This window comes from Malania oleifera, chromosome 1 (assembly GCF_029873635.1).
Source record: "Malania oleifera isolate guangnan ecotype guangnan chromosome 1, ASM2987363v1, whole genome shotgun sequence".
NCBI lineage: Eukaryota > Viridiplantae > Streptophyta > Magnoliopsida > Santalales > Ximeniaceae > Malania > Malania oleifera.
In genome coordinates this window covers 76378608-76402051 of record NC_080417.1, presented here as the reverse complement: position 1 = coordinate 76402051, position 23444 = coordinate 76378608, and the positions used below count along the sequence as shown (strand labels likewise).

At 34.7% G+C, this 23444-nt stretch overlaps 1 protein-coding gene across 1 annotated transcript; it reads right to left on the bottom strand.

The window, feature by feature from the left end:
• Positions 1-1577: 1577 nt before the first annotated feature.
• LOC131144329 (uncharacterized) lies at positions 1578-3361 on the bottom strand. Its single transcript, XM_058092938.1, has 2 exons — positions 3014-3361; positions 1578-2630 (listed from the first exon to the last, which is right to left on the bottom strand). The coding sequence occupies exons 1-2, from the start codon at positions 3359-3361 to the stop codon at positions 1578-1580; spliced, it is 1401 nt and encodes a 466-aa protein (XP_057948921.1).
• Positions 3362-23444: the final 20083 nt, after the last annotated feature.

Genomic DNA, 23444 nt, shown 5'->3' with positions numbered 1-23444 from the left:
GTTAAACTTAAGCTTTTCCCTTTTTCTTTAAAGGATAAAGCTAAGTCATGGTTATATTCCCTTAAACCTCATTCTATTACATCTTGGGAAGAAATGCAAAGAGACTTCTTGAAGAAGTTTTTTCCCACACAAAAAACCATTGATTTGACCAAACAAATTCAAAATTTTTCTGAAAAACCGAATGAAGAATTTCATCAAGTGTGGGAACGCTTCAAGGAGCTTCTACAAACCATTCCACATCATGGTCTAAATACTTGGCAAATTGTGAACTTTTTCATGCAAGGACTTTCACCTAAGAATCGCTAGTATATAGACTTGATGTGCAATGGTGAGTTTTTAAACAAATCACCTGAAGATGCATTAGATTACTTTGATGTTTTGGCAGAACGAGCCCAAACTTGGGGCACTCCTCAATCCATTGGAACATCAAGGCACCTGGTATTCAGAGTGGAGGAGGGATGTACCAACTCAAAGAAAAGGACGATGTGTTAGTTAAGATTGCAAACCTCACAAGGCAAATGGAGGCTTTGCAAATGAAGAGGGTAAATGAGGTTACCACTGGACCCAAATTGGAAAATGTTTGTGCAATTTGTGAGACTCAGGAACACTCCACTAGTGAGTGTCCCACCATTCCCTCTCTGAAAGAAGTGATTAGTGGTTAGGCAAGTGTAAATTCGTTGAATCAATTCAAAAGGCCCTTCAACAATCCATACTTTGAAACTTACAACAAAGGGTGGTCAAATCACCCTAACTTTAGTTGGAGGAATCAAGAGGTGGTTAATCCTTCATTTCCTGCTCAAAGTTTCAATCACCATGCCCCACCAAATTTTCAAGGGCAGGGAGCCCAATTCCATCAAAGTCAAAGTTCTCAAGGGTATACTCAAAATCATCTTCAAGCATATGCCCCTCCAGGGCAAAAAAATGCTCCACCATACCAACCCCCTCATAAAAGAAGTCTGGAGGATCAATTGCAACAATTCATAGCCCACACGAGTCAATCAATTTCTCAAATCACTCAATCTATTGGGGACATGAAAGCTCAAATTACTAAGTTGAACACTGCTGTTAGGGTACTACAACAAGAAAAAGGTAAATTTCCTTCCCAACCCCAAGCTAATCCAGTGGGTCAACATAGTATTGCGAGCACTAGTGACTCTGAGGTGACTATGGAGCATGCTAAATCCATTACCCTTAGAAGTGGTAAGAAAGTTGAAAGAAAAATTCCACAAAAAGAGATTTCAAAAGGAAATGATGAAGGCTCTTCAAGCAATGTTTTCAAAGAGCCTATTCATGAATCTAAGAGTAATGAGGTGATACAAGAGCCCCAAGAGATTGAGGGTGAGAAAGTTGTTGCAAAAGATCCAATAGTCATTCTGTACCCACAAAGACTCAAGGCTCCTCAAAAGGGAAGGTGTAATGTTGAAATGCTTGAATTGTTCCAACAAGTGAAGGTGAATATACCTCTACTTGATGCCATAAAGCAAGTATCTGCATATGCTAAATTTTTAATGGATCTGTGCACTGTGAAGCGAAAGCATAATGTGCATAGCAAAGTCCTTTCGCCTGAACAAGTGAGCTCAATCCTGAATGCAACTACCATTCATGCACCGTTGAAAAGTTCCCGGTGCATTACACAATCCAAAGGGCATTCTCTTGTAAGCAAATGTGCCAAAAGGACAAGTGAATGTAGTTTTTTCTTGGTCCTCTAAGGCAATCTCGATCTGATTGTAACCAGAATACCCATCCAAAAAACAATAGAAAGAGTGACCAGCCACTCTCTCTAGGACCTGGTCCAAAAACGGAAGCGGGAAATGATCATTCCTAGTGTAAGAGTTCAATTTTATGTAATCAATGCACACACGCCAAACCATTTGAATACTAGTTGGAATTGACTCATCATTCTCATCAACAATCACAGTCACTCCCGACTTCTTTGGTACCACTTGAGTGGGACTAACCCACTTGCTATCAGCGATGGGGTAAATGATACCTGCATCCAAAAGCTTCAAGACTTCCTTCCGAACTACCTCTTTCATTATAGGGTACAATCTACGCTGTGGTTGACGAGATGGTTTGGCATCTTCCTCAAGGTAAATCTTATGTGTGCAGACCAAGGGGCTAATACCTTTGATATTAGCTATGCTCCATCCTATAGCACTCCTATGGGATCTCAACAAGTCTAACAATTTGGCCTCTTGGACTTCCTCTAATGTAGAGGATATCACCACAGGGTAAGTCTCTCCCTCACCTAGAAAAGAATATTTTAAATGTGATGGCAATGATTTTAGCTCAGGCTTGGGTGGTCGGACATGAGATGGTAAAATTTTAGTCTCAGAAGGAGTTAACTCCTCAAATCTAGGAATCCAACCATGAACTTCAAAGACCTCAACTATATTGAGAAGAGAGTGGAAGTGCTCCGCTTTGGGGTTCTCAACACAGTCATCCTCCACAACATTTACCAAGCATGCTTTAAGAGGGTCTTCACAAGAGAAGGCATCCAAGTGTTCCTGCGAAAAAGCATCAATGCTATTAGCTTCAAACACATCACCATCATCCCCAACTTGCTTCATGACATTAAAAATGTTATGTTTGGTAGTCATGTTCCCAAATGAGATTTCATTAAACCATTCCTGCATTGGATGTTAGCATTGCTCGTAGCAAGGAATGGTCTACCAAGGATAATAGGAATGTGGGAATTTTTGGTCACCACTTGTTGAGTATGCAGTACCACAAAATCAACAGGGTAAAAGAATTGATCTACTTGTACTAAAACATCCTCCACGACTCCCTTAGGGATCCTAATACTTCTATCTGCCAATTCTAAGGTCATCTTTGTTGGATTCAACTCTCCCAACCCAAGTTGTTCATAGATAGAGTAGGGAAGAAGATTCACACTCGCCCCCAAATCAAGCAAGGAACGCTCAAATTTGAATTCCCCTATCACTATGGAAATGGTCGGGCTCCTAGGGTCTTTGCATTTGGGAGGTGTAGTTGCATTTAGGATTTAGCTCACTTGTTCAGCCAAAAGGACTTTGCTATGCACATTATGCTTTCGCTTCACAGTGCACACATCCTTTAAAAATTTAGCATATGTAGGTACTTGCTTTATGGCATCAAGCAGAGGTATATTCACCTTCACTTGTTGGAACAATTCAAGCATTTCAACATTACACCTTCCCTTTTGAGGAGCCTTGAGTCTTTGTGGGTACGGAATGACTATTGGATCTTTTGCAACAACTTTCTCACCCTCAATCTCTTGGGGCTCTTGCATCACCTCATTACTCTTAGATTCATGAATAGGCTCTTTGAAAACATTGCTTGAAGAGCCTTCATCATTTCCTTTTGAAATCTCTCTTTTCATTCTAATGGCCAACTAAATTTCAAGTTAGGCTAAGGGTGGAGTCCTACATCTTATTACGAAGTGGTTTTTACTGGCCCACTCTTTTTAAAGATGTTCATGAATTTTGCAAACGGTGCGATAGATGCCAAAGGTTATGAGGGATTACACATAGAATTATGATGCCCTTAAACCGTATTTTGATTATTGAAATTTTTGATTGTTGGGGCATCGATTTTATGGGTCCTTTCCCCTCCTCCTTTAGCTATCTATACATTCTTTTAGCGGTGTACTATGTATCCAAATGGGTAGAGGCTATTCCAACGAGAACTAACGATCACAAGGTGGTGATCAAGTTTTTAAAAGAAAATGTTTTATCTCGTTTTGGGATGCCTAAAGCAATCATTAGTGACGGCGGCTTACATTTTTGTAATAGATCTTTTGAAACTTTAATGAAAAAATATGGTATCGCCCATAAAGTTTCAACAGCCTATAACCTGCAAACTAATGGGCAAGTAGAATTGGCTAATAGGGAGATTAAAATTATCCTTGAAAAAACGGTAAACCCGAATTGTAAAGATTGGTCCTTGAGATTGGTTGATGCGATTTGGGCATACCGCACTGCTTTCAAAACCATTTTGGGTATGTCTCCTTATAGGCTAGTTTATGGTAAGGCTTGCTATTTACCTGTGGAAATGGAACATAGAGCCTACTAGGCCATTAAAACTTTGAATTCCAATCTTGAATGGCCGGTGACCATCGTCGTTTGCAGTTAAATGAACTTGAAGAATTAAGAAGAGATGCTTATGAGAACTCTAGAATTTATAAAGAGAAGGTAAAGGGTTTTCATGATGAACATATTATAAGGAGACAATTTGAACCTAACCAAAAGGTCTTATTGTACAATTCTAGGCTTCACTTGTTTCCAGGTAAGCTAAGATCCCATTGGACAGGTCCTTACATAGTAAAGGCGGTTTACCCTCATGGCACTGTGGATATTGAAAATCCCAAAGATGGTAATGTTTTCAAGGTAAATGGGCAACGTTTAAAACCAGTTTTGAAAGATTTCGCTCGTGTTAACACTGGAGAGGAAGTGGTGGATCCTGTTTACCAGGACTTCCCCTCAACTTAGACCACATTTAGTCTTGTAGTCTTGTATATATATATTTCACTTTCTTTATTTTATTTTTATGTTCTTGTATCTTTATTTTTTATTTTTTTATTTTTTTATTTTTTTATTTTTTTTATTTTTTTTATTTTTTTCTCTTTCTTCTCTTTTATTTTAACTATTCTTGTTCTCTCGTGTTCTTTTTAACCCCTTTTCGTAGGCTTGCATCATGCCATCACTTTGGACAATAAGGACAATGTACATTTCAAGTTGGGGGGAGAGGTTTACACACTGTGATACTCGGTCTATTATTTTCAAACTAAAAAAAAAAAAAAAGGAAAAAGAGAAAAGACCTTTAGACCGAATCTCTGTCATGCCTCCCCCCTCAAGTTGAAAAGCAGGAGGTCTTGCCCTTTCCTTGCACCATGGCTTTGAGCCATTTATGTTCCTTCTAGAAATGCTCTCGACTTTCCTCCAGCCCTGCTACCCTAGGCCCAAGATCGTTGGAGTAATTTTCCACCAGCCTCCTCAGCTCATTGACCTCTCGCTTCAGCTCCTTATTTTATTGCCGCAAGTCTTTTACTTTTTGTAGGTCTTCTCAGGATTTCTGCTGCAGAAAGGCAATCTCATTTTGGAGGTAGTTCATAGTAGTGTTCCGACTCTACAGACGTTGGGTCAAGTGAGATATCGACGTGATCACCTAAGCACTCAGAGAAATCGCATGGGAAGCTGCACTTGTATCAGACATTGTGGCCATTACCATTTCAGTTTTCATCACATCACCTTGGAGCTGAGGTGAAAAATAAGATAGACCAGGGATATATCTTAGTAGCTCATTAGGACTGGTCGTCACATCTGGTGCCACATTCAGATCCGGAATTAGGTTGGATGATGATCCTGCCATGGGGATGATTGAGAGCCTTTAAAAGAAGCTAGGAAATTTTGGAGTGCAAGATCAGACGGATGTCTTGAGTGCCTAACCCTTGTGCATTCACTTTCATTTATAAGCACCATTACATCTCATTTTCCAGATTTTTTTTTTTTGAAAGGGCAGACAACCTGTCTTCTTATCCTACTGTCTGTGTTGGTTGCAGGTAGATCATTCAGGTCTGGAAGGCTAGAGAAAAACCCCATCAAATAAAGGCATTCCTTCCTAGTTCTCAAATTTGTTGTCAGGATAAGATTACCAGTGTGCGCAGCCCAGACATTTACTTTGATTTTGGTGTTTTGTCCTTTTTCTTACCCATTAATTACAGATATGTCGTAGACTCATTCTCAAGGTGATACCTTCTCCTTACTCTCCCTAATCTTTTCTTCTTACTTCATCTATATACATTGAGGGCAATGCATAATTTAAGTTAGGGGGTGTGAAGATATCAGTTATATATATATATTTTTTTGAAAACAGAGTGAGAAAGAGAGAAGACTTTTTGATGAGTGAATATTGTTCAAGGGTTGGCAATGTTGGTAGTGGCTTGTAAATATTGAAGGAACATAGGACTGGGTTTATTCTTAAAAAAACAAAAAAAAAAAACAAAAAAAACAAAAAAAAAAAAGGAAAAAAAAAGGAAAAAAAAAAAAAAAAAATCAGGGTACACCCTTTATTATTAGCATGTTGGTGCCATATTTAATGCCCCATTTGTAGCCCTCTCGAGCAATAACTTCTTAAAGATTGAGGTTTACAACCTTGTATGGTGTGTTTTCTTCAATCCCATTTTATGTTTGGGTATTTAACTATGTGTTTGGATAGGTTAGAATTTGTGATGGTCATGGGTAGTGTCCTAAGCCACATTGAAAACCATCACAATTTTGATCCCCTTTCCTTCTTACCCGAATTACATTACAACCAATGAAAGTCCTTTTTGATTCTATGAATTGCCGTGTGTTTCAATGTTGAATAATTTTAATGAATCATGTGCCACTAACATGCCACTTATCAAGATTATAATTCATTACTCAGTTTTCGAGACTTGTTTCCATCTGTGCCGTTTTTCTATTCATGTGAATTATACTTGAAATTGCTAGTCAAATACTCTTGTTCACATGAGCTCTTGGGTGGATGTTTACCCTATTTTCAATGAGAGATTTTATTTCTGAGAGACACCATGGTAAGGTCTTGAAGTCAAAACTCAAAAATGGAATGATCTAAATTCATCTACATTTGGATAACTTGGATTATTTTCAATGGCTAAATTCACTTACACATTGAGAGTTGGATTGATGCATTTGAGTTTTTCTCTAAAACTTTGTATTACTTATAAGTAAATTAATTAATTGAGCATTCTATTTATTGGACTAGTTTAAAATTCATAAGTTGATAAGGGAGTTCTTGTTTTAAGTTTTATTTTTTTGTTTTAAGGTAGTAGTAGTTTACTTTATTTTATTTTGTTTTTTTTACTTTTATTTTTACTATAGTCATTGTTATTTTCTTTTGACAGCATGAATGATGTTTGTGGGTAGCATCTTTGCAAGCCCTCACGAGACTTAACTCGTCCACTAGGGGGAACCTAGGGGTTTAAAGGCTTATTGCATGCGCTAAATGCAATCGTGTTTCCCTACGAAAGTGGCTTTATTTTCCAATTTTGTACTTTATTTGAAGTTTTCTTTAAAATATTTGCTAGGGACTAGCAATGTGCAAGTTGGGGGGTGTGATTAGTATATAATATTGCACATTTATGAACATTTATACACCATCTTAGTGTACATAAATAAGTAAATCATCTACGTAATATGCATATAGAACTTATTGTGTGATTTTTGTGATTTGTAGGTAAATTGCAATAAATAATTGATTAGCCCTCGGGTGGAGTATGGATTGGCTGCAAAGACTTTAAGGATTCAAAGTACTAATTTTTGAAGTGAGGAAGGATGTTTGGAAGAATTGAATAACATCCAATAGTGCTTTAATTTGGGTTAATTGAAGTAATGTAGCAGTTTTGCGCAGCTTTGGTAAATCGGTCATAACTTTTGACTCGGTTGTCCAATTTATGCAAACTTGGTCGCATTTCAAAGAAGACTTCAAGACCTACAAATTTTCATTTCACGAGAAAGTCCAAATTACAATTTTTAGCCTTCCAAACTCGAGTTAGAAGAAAGGAGACGAGATTAAACAATAAATTTCAACATCACAAGGAGTGCAACTACCATTTTGGTAGGTGAAGGTGTTTGTGGTAGGCATAGGAGTGTAACTAATAAATTGTGTTAGGTTTTGGAGTGGAAGTAGTAGTTTTTCAACCTATAAATAAGAGGCTTGTGTTAGCTTTAGGGAGCTACCTTATTTTCTTGTATTCTCTCTCATTTCCTTGTAAACATTCGGAAGTTTTTAATTTAAGTATTTCTTCTTTTCATTCTAATGGCCAACTAAATTTCAAGTTAGGCTAAGGGTGGAGTCCTACATCTTATTATTGGTAATTCTCATCTCAGTCTTCAAGTATTTTATGTTTAAGATTGGTTAATGTTCAATGATCTTTTTCTAAAAACTTTTGGTTTTGTAAACTTCTTGATTGATTATAGACAAGTTAAATCTTGACACAACCAATGTTTTTTGTTCTTACATTCTAAAAGTTTGCTAAAATATTTTCATTTGACATTATTCAACAATTTTTGTCAAACCTATGCATTTCAAGCGACATACTTTCCGATCAAGTTCAATAAGTTTATTGATGTTGGTTGAGTTATAAAGATGAGATTTGATTACCAATGATGAGATTAGGATGAAATCTAAAGCCTAACCCTTTATTAAATTGTTATAATCAAGTGACAGTTGTATTCATTAAAATCAATCCCCACACCTCTCACTCTGAATTAATTTGTGACGTATGAACTCTTAAACTTACCAATTCAATCCCTGTGGAAATGACCTTGGGACTCCAAGATTTACTATGCTTGCAAATGGAATTTTCCTACGCTTGGGAATTGGACAATGATGAAAAAAATAAAATGTCAAGCATTTTTGTCACCACCTTTTTCCACCAAAAAAAATCCCACCAAGAAATGAATCCCAATGCACACCGATTCACATTACGGAACAAGTCTACCGAGTTTCCCAAAATAATAAAACAAAAATAGTAGAGCCAATGCAGACACCGATCAGAACAGAAATCAGAACCACAAAACCATCCCAACACAATGAAAAACAAAATAGAAGCTTGGGAGAAATTGGTAGATGAAGAAATACCGACAAAAGAGAGAGAGTGGGAAGTGATGCAGAGGCCTTCAGGGAGAGATTGGAAAGTGAGATTGAATTCAAGAATGGAGAAAATGGGCTTGTATGTTGCCCAATTTGTAGGTGGGCTTTGTTAGTATTACGGGGAGGGTACCTATCCCAAACCTCTTTGGCAAAGTTCAATCTATGACCATGGTCGCGGCCTCGACAAGCCGCTCTTTGTTCTTCAAATATGCCCAAAAGGTTTCGACATTCTGTCTGAATTCAAGGTCCATTGAATCGCTTTAATCTTGTACGCCATGGAAATGGCTTCCAATCCTCGAACTGTAGAAGATATCTTCAAGGATTATAGCGGTAGACGGGCTAGCCTTGTTCGTGCCTTAACCTATGATGTTGATGATTTTTATGGCCTCTGTGATCTAGATAAGGAGAACTTGTGTCTGTATGTACAGCCAAATGAAACTTGTGAAGTTTCTCTCTTCCGGCAGAGGAAGTTCCACTTGCTGAACCTGCACTTGGGATTAATGATGGACAAGTTAAAGGCAACCCGAGACTTGCAGATGAAAATTACGAGGAAGATAAAGATGAACATAGTGAAACCCTTTGCAGAAGCTACTGTGGAAACTACAATGCTGATGAGTTTTGGATTGGTTGCGACATTTGTGAGAAGTGGTTCCATGTAAAGTGTGTGAAGATTACCCCCGCTAAGGCTGAGAGTATTTAGCAATACAAATGCCCATCTTGTAGGATTTTTTTCCCGGTTTATCTTTTTTTTTTAAGAAAATATATTAAATAATACCTTGTTGGGGCAAATAATTCCCAGAATGACTCTGATGTAATATCCCCTCAAAAAAATTCCTTTTGTTGCTTGAATCATTAGCCTAAATGAAAACTAAAATATGGCTTTTAATATTTGATAACATCAAGTATCCATATCCTTTGGATCCATTAGTTAATTAACTTAGAATAATCTTCACTCATTAGTTAATTAACTATTTGATTTAGGGATGGGGTTAGCAAGTCTCAGTTCAACTAGGTTTTGAACATTGAGCTTGATCAAATTATAGAGGTGTTTGTGCTTATCCAAGTCATTTTTTTACACTTGTTACCCACATTATTTCCTTGAATTAATTTGAAATAGATATATGATCATAATTTTTTTTAACATTGTTTCATATGTGTAGGCATGTTGGCTAACAAAGATAGTCGTCTGGTTTGCAATTTGACTTCGTTTGGTACATGCTTGAGCATGTATGTTGAGTTTAGTTTTTTTCTTGGGGGGGTGGGGGGGGGGGGGAGGGAAGGGAGATATAGGATTCGAATTTCAGGAACAAAGTTCAGCCCTCTAATTATCGTCAACCTTCATGTATGCAATTGCACTGATATGCTATGCTCATTTGGCAGCAACTTTCATTTACAATTCATGAAGTTTGACGTTATCTTCTTTTTTCCTTTGTGGTAACCATGGTATATGTCCAATGAGTTAGTATATATTTATAACGTATGACTGTTATATTGAGTTCTTTAGTTGTTGTTGACCCAATATTCTATAATATGAATAATAGTAATCTGAGTATTGGAACTCGAAATTTGATATACATTTAGTATAGTGTGGCTGTCCAATTATATAAAGAATCAATACTGTCGAAAATTCGGCAAAGTTTCCTTTAAAAATTGAGCATATCCCATCCATGCACCTATTCAAAGAAAACATTTGTCCAACACAATCGATACCTATATGTTCATAACGTTACATTCACCACTTTCACACACATCCAACTTATCAAATTACTAAAAAAATTTTGGCAGAGTCTCCTTTAAAAATTGAGCATATTCATCCATGCACCTGTTCAAAGAAGACATTTATCCAACACAATTGATGCTAGTATGTTCACAATGTTACATTCACCAATTTCATACACATCCAACCTATAAAATTACTATAAAAATTTCGGTAGAGTACCCTTTAAAAATTGAGCATATCCATCCATGCACATGTTCAAAGAAAACATTTATCCAACACAATTCACATCACTGCATCAGCCATGCAGGAGGCATTCAGATCAAATTGTCACCCGGTTTCATTGATTTTTCAAAGTATTTTTGTGTGTTTTTAGTTACTTTTTTCTAGATTTTTTCAGACTTTTTTATGGGAGATGTCTTATTCTCCTCTCTGTAAATTCTTCCCTTTCTAATGATATCTCTTCTTTTTCTATCAAAAAAAGGAAAAAATAAATGAATTGAATCATAAACATGTCAAACTAAATAGTTAGAAGAACCAAATTTAACCATAGCAAATTGGATCGAAAACATATCCAAATCAAAACAACTTGAAAAAACCTATGCAAAAATTAAACTCTAAGCCCGAGAAAACTATATTTAAGTTCAAATCATGAAGACAAAATTTAAAATTTAAAAATTTTAAGATGAGTAGAACATCTAATACATAAAATATAATTTTAGTCATCTTATAAGAATTATTGAAAATAATATTAAATTACTAGTGAATTTTGGAAGCTTCAATCTTTTATGTAAAATAAAAAAAATAAACAAAATACAATGCACATATTTAAAGTAAAATATATAAAATTTTAAACAGAAAATAAAAAATTTTAGGGTTATGCCATGATCGTTAAATACTGTTAAAGTGAATAAGAAAATGTTATGGTGAATATAAGATTACTTGTGGGAACTATTGACAATTTTTAAATAACATAGGCATTAGCAATAGGAATGCCATTAGATTACTCCTCCACTTGGTACACCTTAAGATGTGCATAATAGAATCTCAGTAGTTAGTTTAAGCTAAGTTTGAGAAATAAATAATCAAACTATATGCAATAGGAATGCCTGGTCTCATAGCTGGAAGATAATTGGTGGTAATATAATAAGGTATACACTCAAATAGCGTAACATTAGCATGAGAAAAAACAAAAATGATTTAACTTAATGTAGGACTACAGATAACCTTTTTTAGTTCAAAAATACCCTAATAAAATTACATTTGACTGCAGGAGAATCCAATACATCAACCATTGAAACAAGTCTATTCGTGGACGAAATGAAAGAGGTGTTCGTGAGAAAAAAAAAATAATATTAAGTAAATTGAATGTAGTTTTTATAGTTGACTATTTAAATTTTTTAAATTAGTTATAGAATGTTATTAATAATATTTTTACAGATTATATTAGCAAAATAGTATTTTAGTAACTGTTATTTTTATTTATTATTAGATAAATATATTATTTTCAATAGTTACAAAATTTACTAGTATAATAATTATTATTGATTACTACAAAATTATAAGAAAGTTTTCAATACTAATCAATTTATTTATGCAACATTTAAAAATATTAATTATTATGCTTATTAATATTTTTTTAGTATATTTTTCATAAATTAGTTCATTTATTAATAGTGATTATGTAAATTATCACTTCGATTATTATTGATTGATTAAAATATAAATATAAACTATAGAAAGTATAATAACATTCTTCATCAATTTTGAGTAAAACTTCATTTCCATATTTGATGCGTTTCAAAAAAACGCATCACCGCCCGCTACATAGATCCTTTTATAACAAACAAGATGCTAAAAAGATATACAGTGGGACAAAAGGAATTTGAGTTCCAATATAAGTCATTATGGCACGATTGATTTGATTTTTTTCCCAATTTATCCTTTTTCTAAAATAATATATTAAATAATATCCTATTTTGGGAAGTATTTCTTAGAATGACTCTGACTTAACTTTGCTACTCCAAATAGCGAGATTTGTCACGTTTTACGTCCAAGATAAACATAGGTTAATCTTCCTACCTGGTCTAGTAAGATTTGCTTGCCACGCGTGTAGTGAGATTTTCTATGCATAAGGAATTTTTTGTTTTCCCCTTATTTATTTATTATAATAATGATTAATTAAATTATTAGAGGGGAGAATCATTTATTAATTTAAATTTTCATATAGAAGAAATTACATTTTGTAATTTAGTTAAAAATATTATTTTTATCATAAATTAATATAACAGTCATACATTATAAATATATACTAATTATATTTAATTAAATAAGAAAATCTTCTATTATTTTATTGGGTAGGAAATATTTAAATACTAATTTAAAATAATTATTATTGAAATTGTTAATTAATTAGAGAGACTAATTAATTGATTATAGCAACCTTCCGTTTAGGCCCTATTTAGAAAATGAAAAATAGGAAAAAAAAAAGTAAAAGAAATATAAGAGAATTTAATTTTTCATATTTCATATCAAGAAAATTGAGGGAAAAAAAGTATAGCAAAACAATGTATAAAAATATAATTTTATAAACGATCAACATTTAAGTTTTCTGAATTATTAATTGTATAAAATAAGTTATCATTTTTTAATCATATATGATGTAAAGAAAAAAAAACAAATGAACATACTTTTTCTTAAAAAAAATTTTTCTATGCTTTCCTTTTCTTTTTTAATACAAAGTTTTTCATTGAAATGAATCTTAAAACATATCCGTGTACTGGAGATCAACGAGCTCAATCTGAAAAAGGAAAACCCGATTCCACAATAAATGATAATTACTTGGGCTTATTTGATAGTCAAATAGGCACTAAAGAGCCTTTTGAAATGCTCCTTTAGCAACCTCCTGGGGAGGGAATCTTCTTGCAAACCATTTCACCACCTTTTTCCACAAAAAAAAAAAAATCCTACCAAGAAATGAATCCTAATACACACTGATTCGCATTACGGAACAGGTTTACCGAGTTTCCCAAAATAATAAAACAAAAATAGCAGAGTCAATGTAAACACTGATTAGAATAGAAATCAAAACCACAAAACCCTCCCAACACAACGAAAAAACAAAGATCAAAGCTCAAAAGAAATTGGCAGATAAAGAAATGAAATTATCGGCAAAAGAAAGAGAGTAGGCAGTGATGCAGAGGCCTTTGGGGAGAGATTGGAAAGTGAGATTGAATTCAAGAATGGAGAATATGGGCTTGTTTGTTGCCCTATTTATAGGTGGGCTTTGTTAGTGTTATGGGGAGGGTACCTATCCCAATCCTCTTTGGCAGAGTTCGATCTATGACCATGGTCGCGGCCTCGACAAGCAACTTTTTGTTCTTCGAATATGCCCAAAAGGTTTTGGCATTCTGTCTGAATTCGAGGTCTATTAAATTGCTTTAATCTCGTACGCCATGGAAATGGCTTCTACTCCTCAAATTGTAGAAGATATCTTCAAGGATTACGGCGGTAAACGAGTTGGCCTTGTTCGTGCCTTAACCTATGATGTTGACAATTTTTATGGCCTCTGTGATCTAGATAAGGAGAACCTGTGTCTACATGTACCGCCAAATGAAACTTGGGAAGTTACTCTTCCGGTAGAGGAAGTTCCACTTGCTGAACCTGCACTTAGGATTAATGATGGATAAGTTAAAGGCAACCCGAGACTTGCAGATGAAAGTTACGAGGAAGATGAAGATGAACATAGTGAAACCCTTTACGGAAGCTGCAGTGGAAATTTCAATGCTAATGAGTTTTGGATTGGTCGCGACATTTGTGAGAAGTGGTTCCATGTAAAGTGTGTAAAGATTACCTCAACTAAGGTCGAGAGTATTAAGCAATACAAATGCCTATCTTGTAGGACCTTTTTCCCGATTTATCTTTTTTTTAAGAAAATATATTAAATAATACCTTGTTGGGGCAAATAATTCCCAGAATGACTCTGATGTAATACCCCCCCAAAAAAATTCCTTTTGCTGCTTGAATCATTCGCCTAAATGGAAACTAAAATATGACTTTTAATATTTGATAACATCAAGTATCCATATCCTTTGGATCCATTAGTTAATTAACTTAGAATAATCTTCACTCATTAGTTAATTAAATGTTTGATTTAGGGATGGGGTTAGCAAGTCTCAGTTTAACTAGGTTTTGAACTTTAAGCTGGATCAAATTATAGAGGTGTTTGTGCTTATCCAAGTCATTTTTTTACACTTGTTACCCACACTATTTCCTTGTATTAATTTGAAATAGATATGTTGTCATAAATTTTTTTAACAATGTTTCATATGTGTAGGCATGTTGGCTAGCAAAGATAGCCGTCTGGTTTGAAATTTGACTTTGTTTGGTACATGCTTGAGCATGCATGTTGAGTATAATTGGGGAGGGGAGGGGGGGGGGGGGTGAGGGAGATATAGGATTCAAATTTCAGGAACAAAGTTCAGCCCTCTAATTATTGTCAACCTTCATGTATGTCGTTGCATTGATATGCTATGCTCATTTAGCTACAACTTTCATTCACAATTCATGAAGTTTGACGCCATCTTCTTTTTTCCTTTGTGGTAACCATGTTATATGTCCAATGAGTTAGTGTATATTTATAATGTATGATTGTTATATTGAGTTCTTTAGTTGTTGTTGACCCAATATTCTATAATATAAATAATAGTAATCTGAGTGTTGGAACTCAAAATTTAATGTAGATTTAGCGTAGTGTGGCCGTCCAATTATATAAAGAATCATTACTATCGAAAATTCGGCAAAGTTCCCTTTAAAAATCAAGCATATCCCATCCATGCATCTGTTCAAAGAAAACATTTATCTAACACAATCGATACTAATATGTTCACAATGTTACATTCACCACTTTCATACACATCCAACATATCAAATTACTATAAAAATTTTGGCAGAGTTCCCTTTAAAAATTAAGCATATTCATCCATACACCCGTTCAAAGAACACATTTATCCAACACAATTGATACTAGTATGTTCATAATGTTACATTCACCGGTTTCATACACATCCAACCTATCAAATTACTATAAAAATTTCGACAGATTCCCCTTTAAAAATTGAGCATATCCATTCATGCACCTATTCAAAGAAAACATTTATCTAACACAATTCACATTACTGCATCAGCCATGCAAGAGACATTCAGGTCAAATTGTCACCTAGTTTCATTGATTTTTCAAAGTATTTTTGTGTGTTTTTAGTTCCTTTTTTCTAGATTTTTCTAGACTTTTTATAGGAGATGTCTTATTCTCCTCTCTATAAATTCTTCCATTTCTATTGACATCTCTTCTATTTCTATCAAAAAAAGGAAAAAAATAAATGATATGAATCATAAACATATCAAACTAGACCGTTAGAAGAACCAAGTTTAACCATAGCAAATTGGACTGAAAACATATCTAAATCAAACCAACTTGAAAAAACCTATGCAAAAATTAAACTCTAAGCCCAAGAAAACTATATTTAAGTTAAAATCATGAAGACAAAATTTAAAATTTAAAAATTTTAAGATGAGTAGAACATCTAATACATAAAATATAATTTTAGTCATCTTATAAGAATTATTGAAAATAATATTAAATTACTAGTGAATTTTGGAAGCTTCAATCTTTTATGTAAAATAAAAAAAATAAACAAAATACAATGCACATAATTAAAGTAAAATATATAAAATTTTAAAAAGAAAATAAAAAATTTTAGGGTTATGCCATGATCGTTAAATACTATTAAAGTGAAGTAGAAAATGTTATGGTGAATATAAGATTACTTGTGAGAACTATTGACAATTTTTAAATAACATAGGCATTAGCAATAGGAATGCCATTAGATGGCTCCTCCACTTGGTGCACCTCAAGATGTGCATAATAGAATCTCAGTAGTTAGTTTAAACTGAGTTTGAGAAAAAAATAATCAAACTATGTGCAATTGGAATGTCTGGTCTCTTGAAGATAATTTTGGTTCCCAACTAACCTCCTATAAGGTGGTAATATAATAAGGTATAAACTCAAATAACGTAACATTAGCATGAGAAAAAAAAAATTCAACTTAATGTAGGACTACAGATAACATTTTTGAGTTCAAAAATACTCTAATAAAATTACATTTGACTGCAGGAGAATCCAAAATATCAACCATTGAAACAAGTCTATTCGTGGACGAAATGAAAGAGGTGTTCGTGAGAAAAAAAAAATAATGTTAAGTAAATTGAATGTAGTTTTTATAGTTGACTATTTAAATTTTTTAAATTAGTTATAGAATGCTATTAATAATATTTTTACAAATTATATTAGCAAAATAGTATTTTAGTAACTATTATTTTTATTTATTATTAGATAAATATATTATTTTCAATAGTTACAAAATTTACTAGTATAATAATTATTATTGATTACTACAAAATTATAAGAAAGTTTTCAATACTAATCAATTTATTTATGCAACGTTTTAAAAATATTAATTGTTATACTTATTAATATTTTTAGTATGTTTTTCATAAATTAGTTCATTTATTAATAGTGATTATGTAAATTATCACTTCGATTATTATTGATTGATTAAAATATAAATATAAACTATAGAAAGTATAATAACACCCTTCATCAATTTTTTTACTGCAAATTAGGGCTTTAATTATTAATGCACCCACAGAGTGAGAAGAAAAGTCCTAATAATTCTTCAGAATTTTTGTTAAATATATATGTTAGGAATTTAAGGGCATCTAAAAGAAGGATGAGCACGAGGGGCGTAGGATGCAGGGATACCAAGGCAGCTTGTGCTCTCATTTTGCTTCAGATGGCAAGCTAGTCTTGTGGTCGAACTGCAATAACTGTCAAAAGAGGTCCTATCCTCTATCTACCTATTGCAGTATATCTCTCAAACTGTATCTATTATCCTCCCGTAAATTATCAAGAAAGTTAGGGGAAACAATGCATTGTCTACTTTAGCATGAATCATTGTAAAGCTTGTAACCACTGCTCATAATGGACAACCATGTGGCATCCCAGGATGATCAACCCACTCGCAGATTTAAAAAAAAAAAATTAAGTTCAACCTGAAATCAAATGCTCTTTAAAAAAAATATAAAAAATAAAATAAAGGTCCTACCTCAAAGAGGTTCTAGATGAAGCTTCCAAACAAGAAATGAAAACCAAAATAGTAAACTCTATATCTTGAATAGCGAAGTGCTTAAAATAAATTTGAAGAATCAATGAAAATACTTGGGATTTTGGGTAAGAAAAACATACCCCATTCCTACGAGTTTTATAGGTTACTCTATCGAGCTCAAATGGTCACCTGCTCCACCAACGGCAACCTACTAGCCCCTGCCGTCCTCCTCCTACTAGAAGCCCTGCTCTCTACAACGTCTGTTCGTCTACAACAAGCTCTCTGCAACGTCTGTTCGCGAGTGAAGAGAAGGGGAAAGGCCTGTTTGAATATTCGAGGCAAATCTCGCTAGACGAAGTAGCGAGATTTGCCACGCGTAACACAACGAACGACTGTTCCATTTCCCAGGAAAATCTCGCTACTTCGTCTAGCGAGATTTGCTTTGACACACGTCAACACCCGAGTGCCTGGCCCCTTTAAATCTCACTACTTGGAGTAGCAACATTTGTTTAAATCTCGCTACTCCAAGTAGCGAGATTATGTCAGAGTCATTCTGGGAATTACTTCCCAAAATAGGGTATTATTTAATATATTTTTTTAACAAAAAGGATAAATCGGGAAAAAACTCCGATAGATTTAAAGTGTCGTAACTCAAGCCTTACACTAGAGTAGAAAATCGAAGCAATGTCATTGGAGAGACATGTGACTTAAACACGCTCACCATAACCATGTACATTAGGGTAGTTAGGACTAGAATGTTCATCGATAGATCAAGTAAAGTCAAGATTTTAGAGGTCAAGTCAATTGCATCATAGTGTTCGGTTTTGCATAATGTGTATTTCAACTTCTTTGAAAGTCCATAATGGTCATGGATTTATAAAAGGAAGTTTTGAAAAAGCAACATGAAATATCAGTCAATTGTCTTATTTATGAAAAAAGACTCATAGGAGAAGCACCTCATGTTTAGTGTTGTAATATGTGGTTCATATGTTGAGTGAGCTGCAAATACAAAGAGAAAACATGGTTGAAAATAGAGTTGTTGCCTTGTAGGAGGAAACCGACGACAGTTTACTGAAACCATAGATGATTTTTGTCTAGGTGCAAGGAAACAGTTGACGGTTTTCTTGTGTTACATCGACCGTTTGGTCTCGGCTTCAAACTATCGAGGATATGTTTGAAACCATCGATAGTTTTTCTTGGTTACTGCAATGACCCGGGAAATTAAATAATTAGAAAATATGATAAATGAAATGGATTAATGGATAATGAAGGAAAAAGGAAAGAAATTAGAAGGAAAAGCAGGTCTCGTCGACGAATGTCCTGTATTCGTTGACGAAGAAATCTGAGAGAGATTTTTGGAAACCCTGAATTTCATCGGCGAACGACGAAGACTCTACAGTGCCTCGTCGACGAACCCACGTTTCTCGTCGACGAAGACCTGCGTATAAAAAGGGTTGTTCTTCATTTTCAACGTGAAATCTCGAACTCTCTCTCCTCTCTTTCTCTCTTTAAAACAAAGCTCCAGACTTCTCTCTTTGATTTCAGGCCGCTTTTGACCCGGTTTGACGATCTGGAACTGCCACGAGGTTCGTGGGATCATTCTCTTCAAGGCTGTAGGAGCTGATTGTTGGGTTGTGAGGTTTGGGAAACATCCCAGAATTAGGGTAAGTGATTTATTTTGAGATTTTCTTAAGGAATGTTGTTATTTGGAGTCTAGGAAGTAGTAAATAAGTATTTTCCTTAAGATTTAAGTTAAATTGAATTTATTTTGATTAAGTTAGGATTTTTGGATTCAGGGTCCAAGTGAACGCCGTGTGGGTATCAGTTTGGGGATCCTACAGGCGTAGTTGAAAGTCAAGTAAGGGGGAAATTTATATATTAAATCAGGTTTTTCATGAATTAAAATCTATTATGTGTTATTTATGTATATATGTTTATATGTGGGTTTAAAATGCCAGCCATGAAATTTATGTTTTCTGAACTTAGGGATGTTTATGTAGTTATCTATACGTGAAAGTAAATGAATGAAAGTGAAAAGGAGTTTTCTAAGGAAGTAGGTAAGGAATGAAATGTATTTTCAGTATAGAAATGTTAAATGTTGGTTGGATTATTTTTAAGGAATGTATATGAATTTTACTGTTAAATTGTGTGGCATGAGATTCGTTGCAAATACATGTTAAATGTATGATATGCAGGCTAAGCAAGTAAAGTGTTATGAATAAAATATGATATGGACAATGTTACTTGTGTATGTTAAATGCAACCATGTAAATGTAAGATAGTTGAAAGACAGTCATGTTAGTAGATTCTAGCGCATTTCTATGTGGAAACTAACTGATGGTGGTTAAAGATCAGTTGTAGTATGAAGGAATGAAATGAAATGTTATGCAATGAAATGACAATGAAATGGCAATGAAATGAAATGACAAATGCGAATGGGAAAGAGTCACTTAAAGTGAAATGAAATGCAAAGCTAAGTTATGAATATGAATGAATGTGTATGAATGTATAATGACAGAAAGGAATGATGTATTATGATAATAGGAGTATGTATGTACATAGAACATGTTACGAATGGGCAAGACGAACTCTTCGCCTGAGGGCTTGCTGAGTAAGGCGAGTGCACTGGTAGCTTCATATGTGGCAGTAGCTGCATAACGTACCAAGGCAGAAGGAACCTATTTGATGGGCGGGTAGATTTTCCTATCCTTATGGCCTTTGCCGGTAAACTATTGTTGAATGTGTGAGTATGAGATTAATCTACCACTTGAGGGCTTACTGAGTAAGGTGAGTGCCTTGATATGCTTTAGTTGTGACCTTAGGGTTACCTAAGTATCATAGCAGAGGGGTGCTACTTGTATGGGCAAGTAATCACCCCTATCCTTGGGTAATCTCGTGGGTTAAATATTTGCATATGATTGTATAGGTTCAGAAATTGATTTTAGAATTATGTTAATGATTTGGCAAATGTATTAAATTGATATCTTTATACCTCATGTTAGCCACACACCGTTTAATATGTATATTTTCTTCCCTTACTGAGATGTGTCTCACCCGAATATGAATGTTTCCTTTTCAGGACATCCTCGAGGTTGGGCTTAAGGAGCTTGAGGGTATTTAGCGTTTTTGTGGATTGTAGAAACAGGGTATATGTTGATAATATTTTGGGAATGGAAACATTTATGTTTTATATCTTTATGTCTTAAGTTTGTTGAGAACGGAATGGTTGTGAACATATTGAAATGTTTTGGAGATGTATGAATATATGGAAATGCAGGTGATGGTTGGATTTTATGGATTTATAGATAGAAAATAGAAAACTCTGGTATATTACGGTTTTATGGTATTATGTTTTATGGAGATTATGTTTATGTTTTCCGCTGCGTATGTATGGAATTATGGAGTGTCAGGATTTTATCAGGTATAATGCGCCGGACCTGGGTTTAAGGGTTCGGGGCATTACATTTACTCAATGCTGGTTTTTAAATTTTGAATTTGGAAGTTGTATAGGTTGGCTTTCTAGGGAGAAAACCTCTGGGAGGGTTATATATACATGTTATATGTTGTATTCCATATATCTTTTGACAGAAGATAGTGAAAAATCACTCCCATTTGCTTCCGTGGATGTAGACATTGCCGAATCACGTAATTCTACATGTGATTATTTTATTGCTTTCATATAATCAGCGTGATTGTGTTTTCTATATATTTCACTATTGGTGTGTTTTCTATATATTTCACTATTGGTTGCTGCATTGTAAGATCTTTTGTTTCCACTGTGCATTTATTTGCACAATAAATTGGTATCAGAGCATAGGTTACAATGGCTTTTGGAATTTCTTCTACAAAGTTTAATGTTGTTGAGTTTGATGGAACGAGAAACTTCGAACTATGGCAGAGAAGGGTTAAGGATCTGTTAGTGCAGTAAGGTATGGTGAAGGCATTATACGGAGGTTAATCGAAAGGTATGGATGAAAGAAGTTGGAAGGAGTTAAAAGTAAAGATTGTGGTGACTATCAGTCTTTGTTTGGTCGATGATGTGTTGTATCACGTCATGAATGAGGAATCTCCTGCGGCTGTTTGGTAGAAACTTGAAATTCGATATATGTCTAAGTCTTTAATGAACAAATTGTATCTTAAGCAGAAGTTGTATTGGCTCAAGATGGCGGAGGGTTCGGATTTGAACCAACACATCAATGTATTCAATTAGATTATAAGTGGTTTGATGCGGGTTAATGTGAAGTTCAAGGAAGAAGACAAGGTGTTGATGCTATTGAATTCCCTATCTGTGTCTCATACATATGAAAATTTGGTTACGACTCTAACATGGGGCAAAGAAACCCTGAATTTGGAAAAGGTAACAAGCGCTCTGCTGAGTTTTCATCAAAGAAAGAAGGCTAGCGATGAGATTTCACAAGGTGAAGGCTTGTGATGAAGGGTAACCAGGAACGTGGGAGCAACTAGTTTCGGAACGGATCGAGTAGTAATAAGTATCGATCATAGTCCAAGAAGAAGAAGGGCATACAATGTTTTAAGTGCAGGAGAAAGGGGCACATAAAATTGGAGTGTCTGGAAAAGGAAGAAGGGGAATTCTAAAAATTAAGAGGGTTCTTCAAAATCAACAAATGTAGTTGAAGAAGGAGACTTGCAAAGCGGTGATGGTGATATGCTTTCTGTTTCATTGGGTTCGGATCGCCTCACGAATTCTTGGATCCTAGATTAAGCGTGCACTTATCACATGACATTAAATAAAGAATGGTTCAGCACCTACACATCAGTTAATTCTGGTTCTATTTTGATGGGAAATGATGTTTCATGCAAAATTGTTGGAATAGGAAACGTTAGAATTAAAATGTATGATGGTGTTGTGAGAACATTATATGATGTAAAGCACATACTAGATCTACGAAAGAATTTAATTTCATTGGGCACTTTGGATTGTAATGGGTTTAGTTACAAGTCTGAAAGTAGGGTAATGAAGGTGTGTAAAGGTGTTCTAACGGTGATGAAGGGGCAGAATTTAGCCAGGAATATCTATGCACTATTGGGTACCACAGTTGTAGGTGGAGCCGCAACTGCAGATTCTTAGTTAGGTAATACTGTTTTGTGGCATATGCGGTTAGGGCATATAGGTGAGGATGGGATAAAGGAACTTCATAAGAGGAATCTTTTGAAGGGTATCAAAACATGCAGCATGAATTTTTGCAAGTATTGTGTTATTGGGAAACAGAACAGGGTGTAGTTCAAAACAGCCACTCACAAGATGGAGGGTATTCTTGACCGCATTCATTTGAATGATTGGGGGCTGGTGAGAGTAGCATCATGGGGTGGACATCTGTACTTCGTTAGTTTTGTTGATGATTACTCATGGAAGGTATGGGTGTACTTCATGCGACTCAAGTCAGAGATGTTTGCTAGGTTTAAATGGTGGAAAGTTTAGGTAGAAAACTAGACCAGGAGGAGAATTAAATGCCTCATATTAGATAATGGAACCATGTACATCGATTCGAGGTTCATAGAGTTTTGCGAGCAGCATGACATAAGGAGACATTTCACAGTACGCCAAACACCACAACAAAATGGTGTGGCTGAAAGGATGAACTGAACTCTAGCTGAAAGAGCTCAATGTCTCAAGTTGAATGCAGGGCTAGCAAAGAATTTGTGGGCCAAGGCAGTGAGTATGTCATGTTTCTTGGTTAATCGATCACCAAAGGCATCACTAGAGGAGAAAGTTTTAGAGGAGTTGTGGATAAGTAATGTGGTAGACTACTCCAATTTGAGAGTATTTGGTTGTCCAGCCTATGTGCACATTTCTAGTGAGAAGAGATCAAAACTTGATGCAAAGTCTAGACGTTGCCTTTTTTTTGGGGTATCAAAAAGGTGTGTGTTGTGAATGAACTCCAATTTGCACAGCGAAAATTAAATGCAGC

Coding starts and splice junctions, on each gene's coding strand:
- LOC131144329 (XM_058092938.1), bottom strand. CDS start 3,361: ATGAAAAGAGAGATTTCAAAAGGAAATGATGAAGGCTCTTCAAGCAAT. Junction 2,631..3,013: donor AAGTCCTTTTGGCTGAACAA/GTGAGCTAAATC, acceptor CATCCAATGCAG/GAATGGTTTAATGAAATCTC.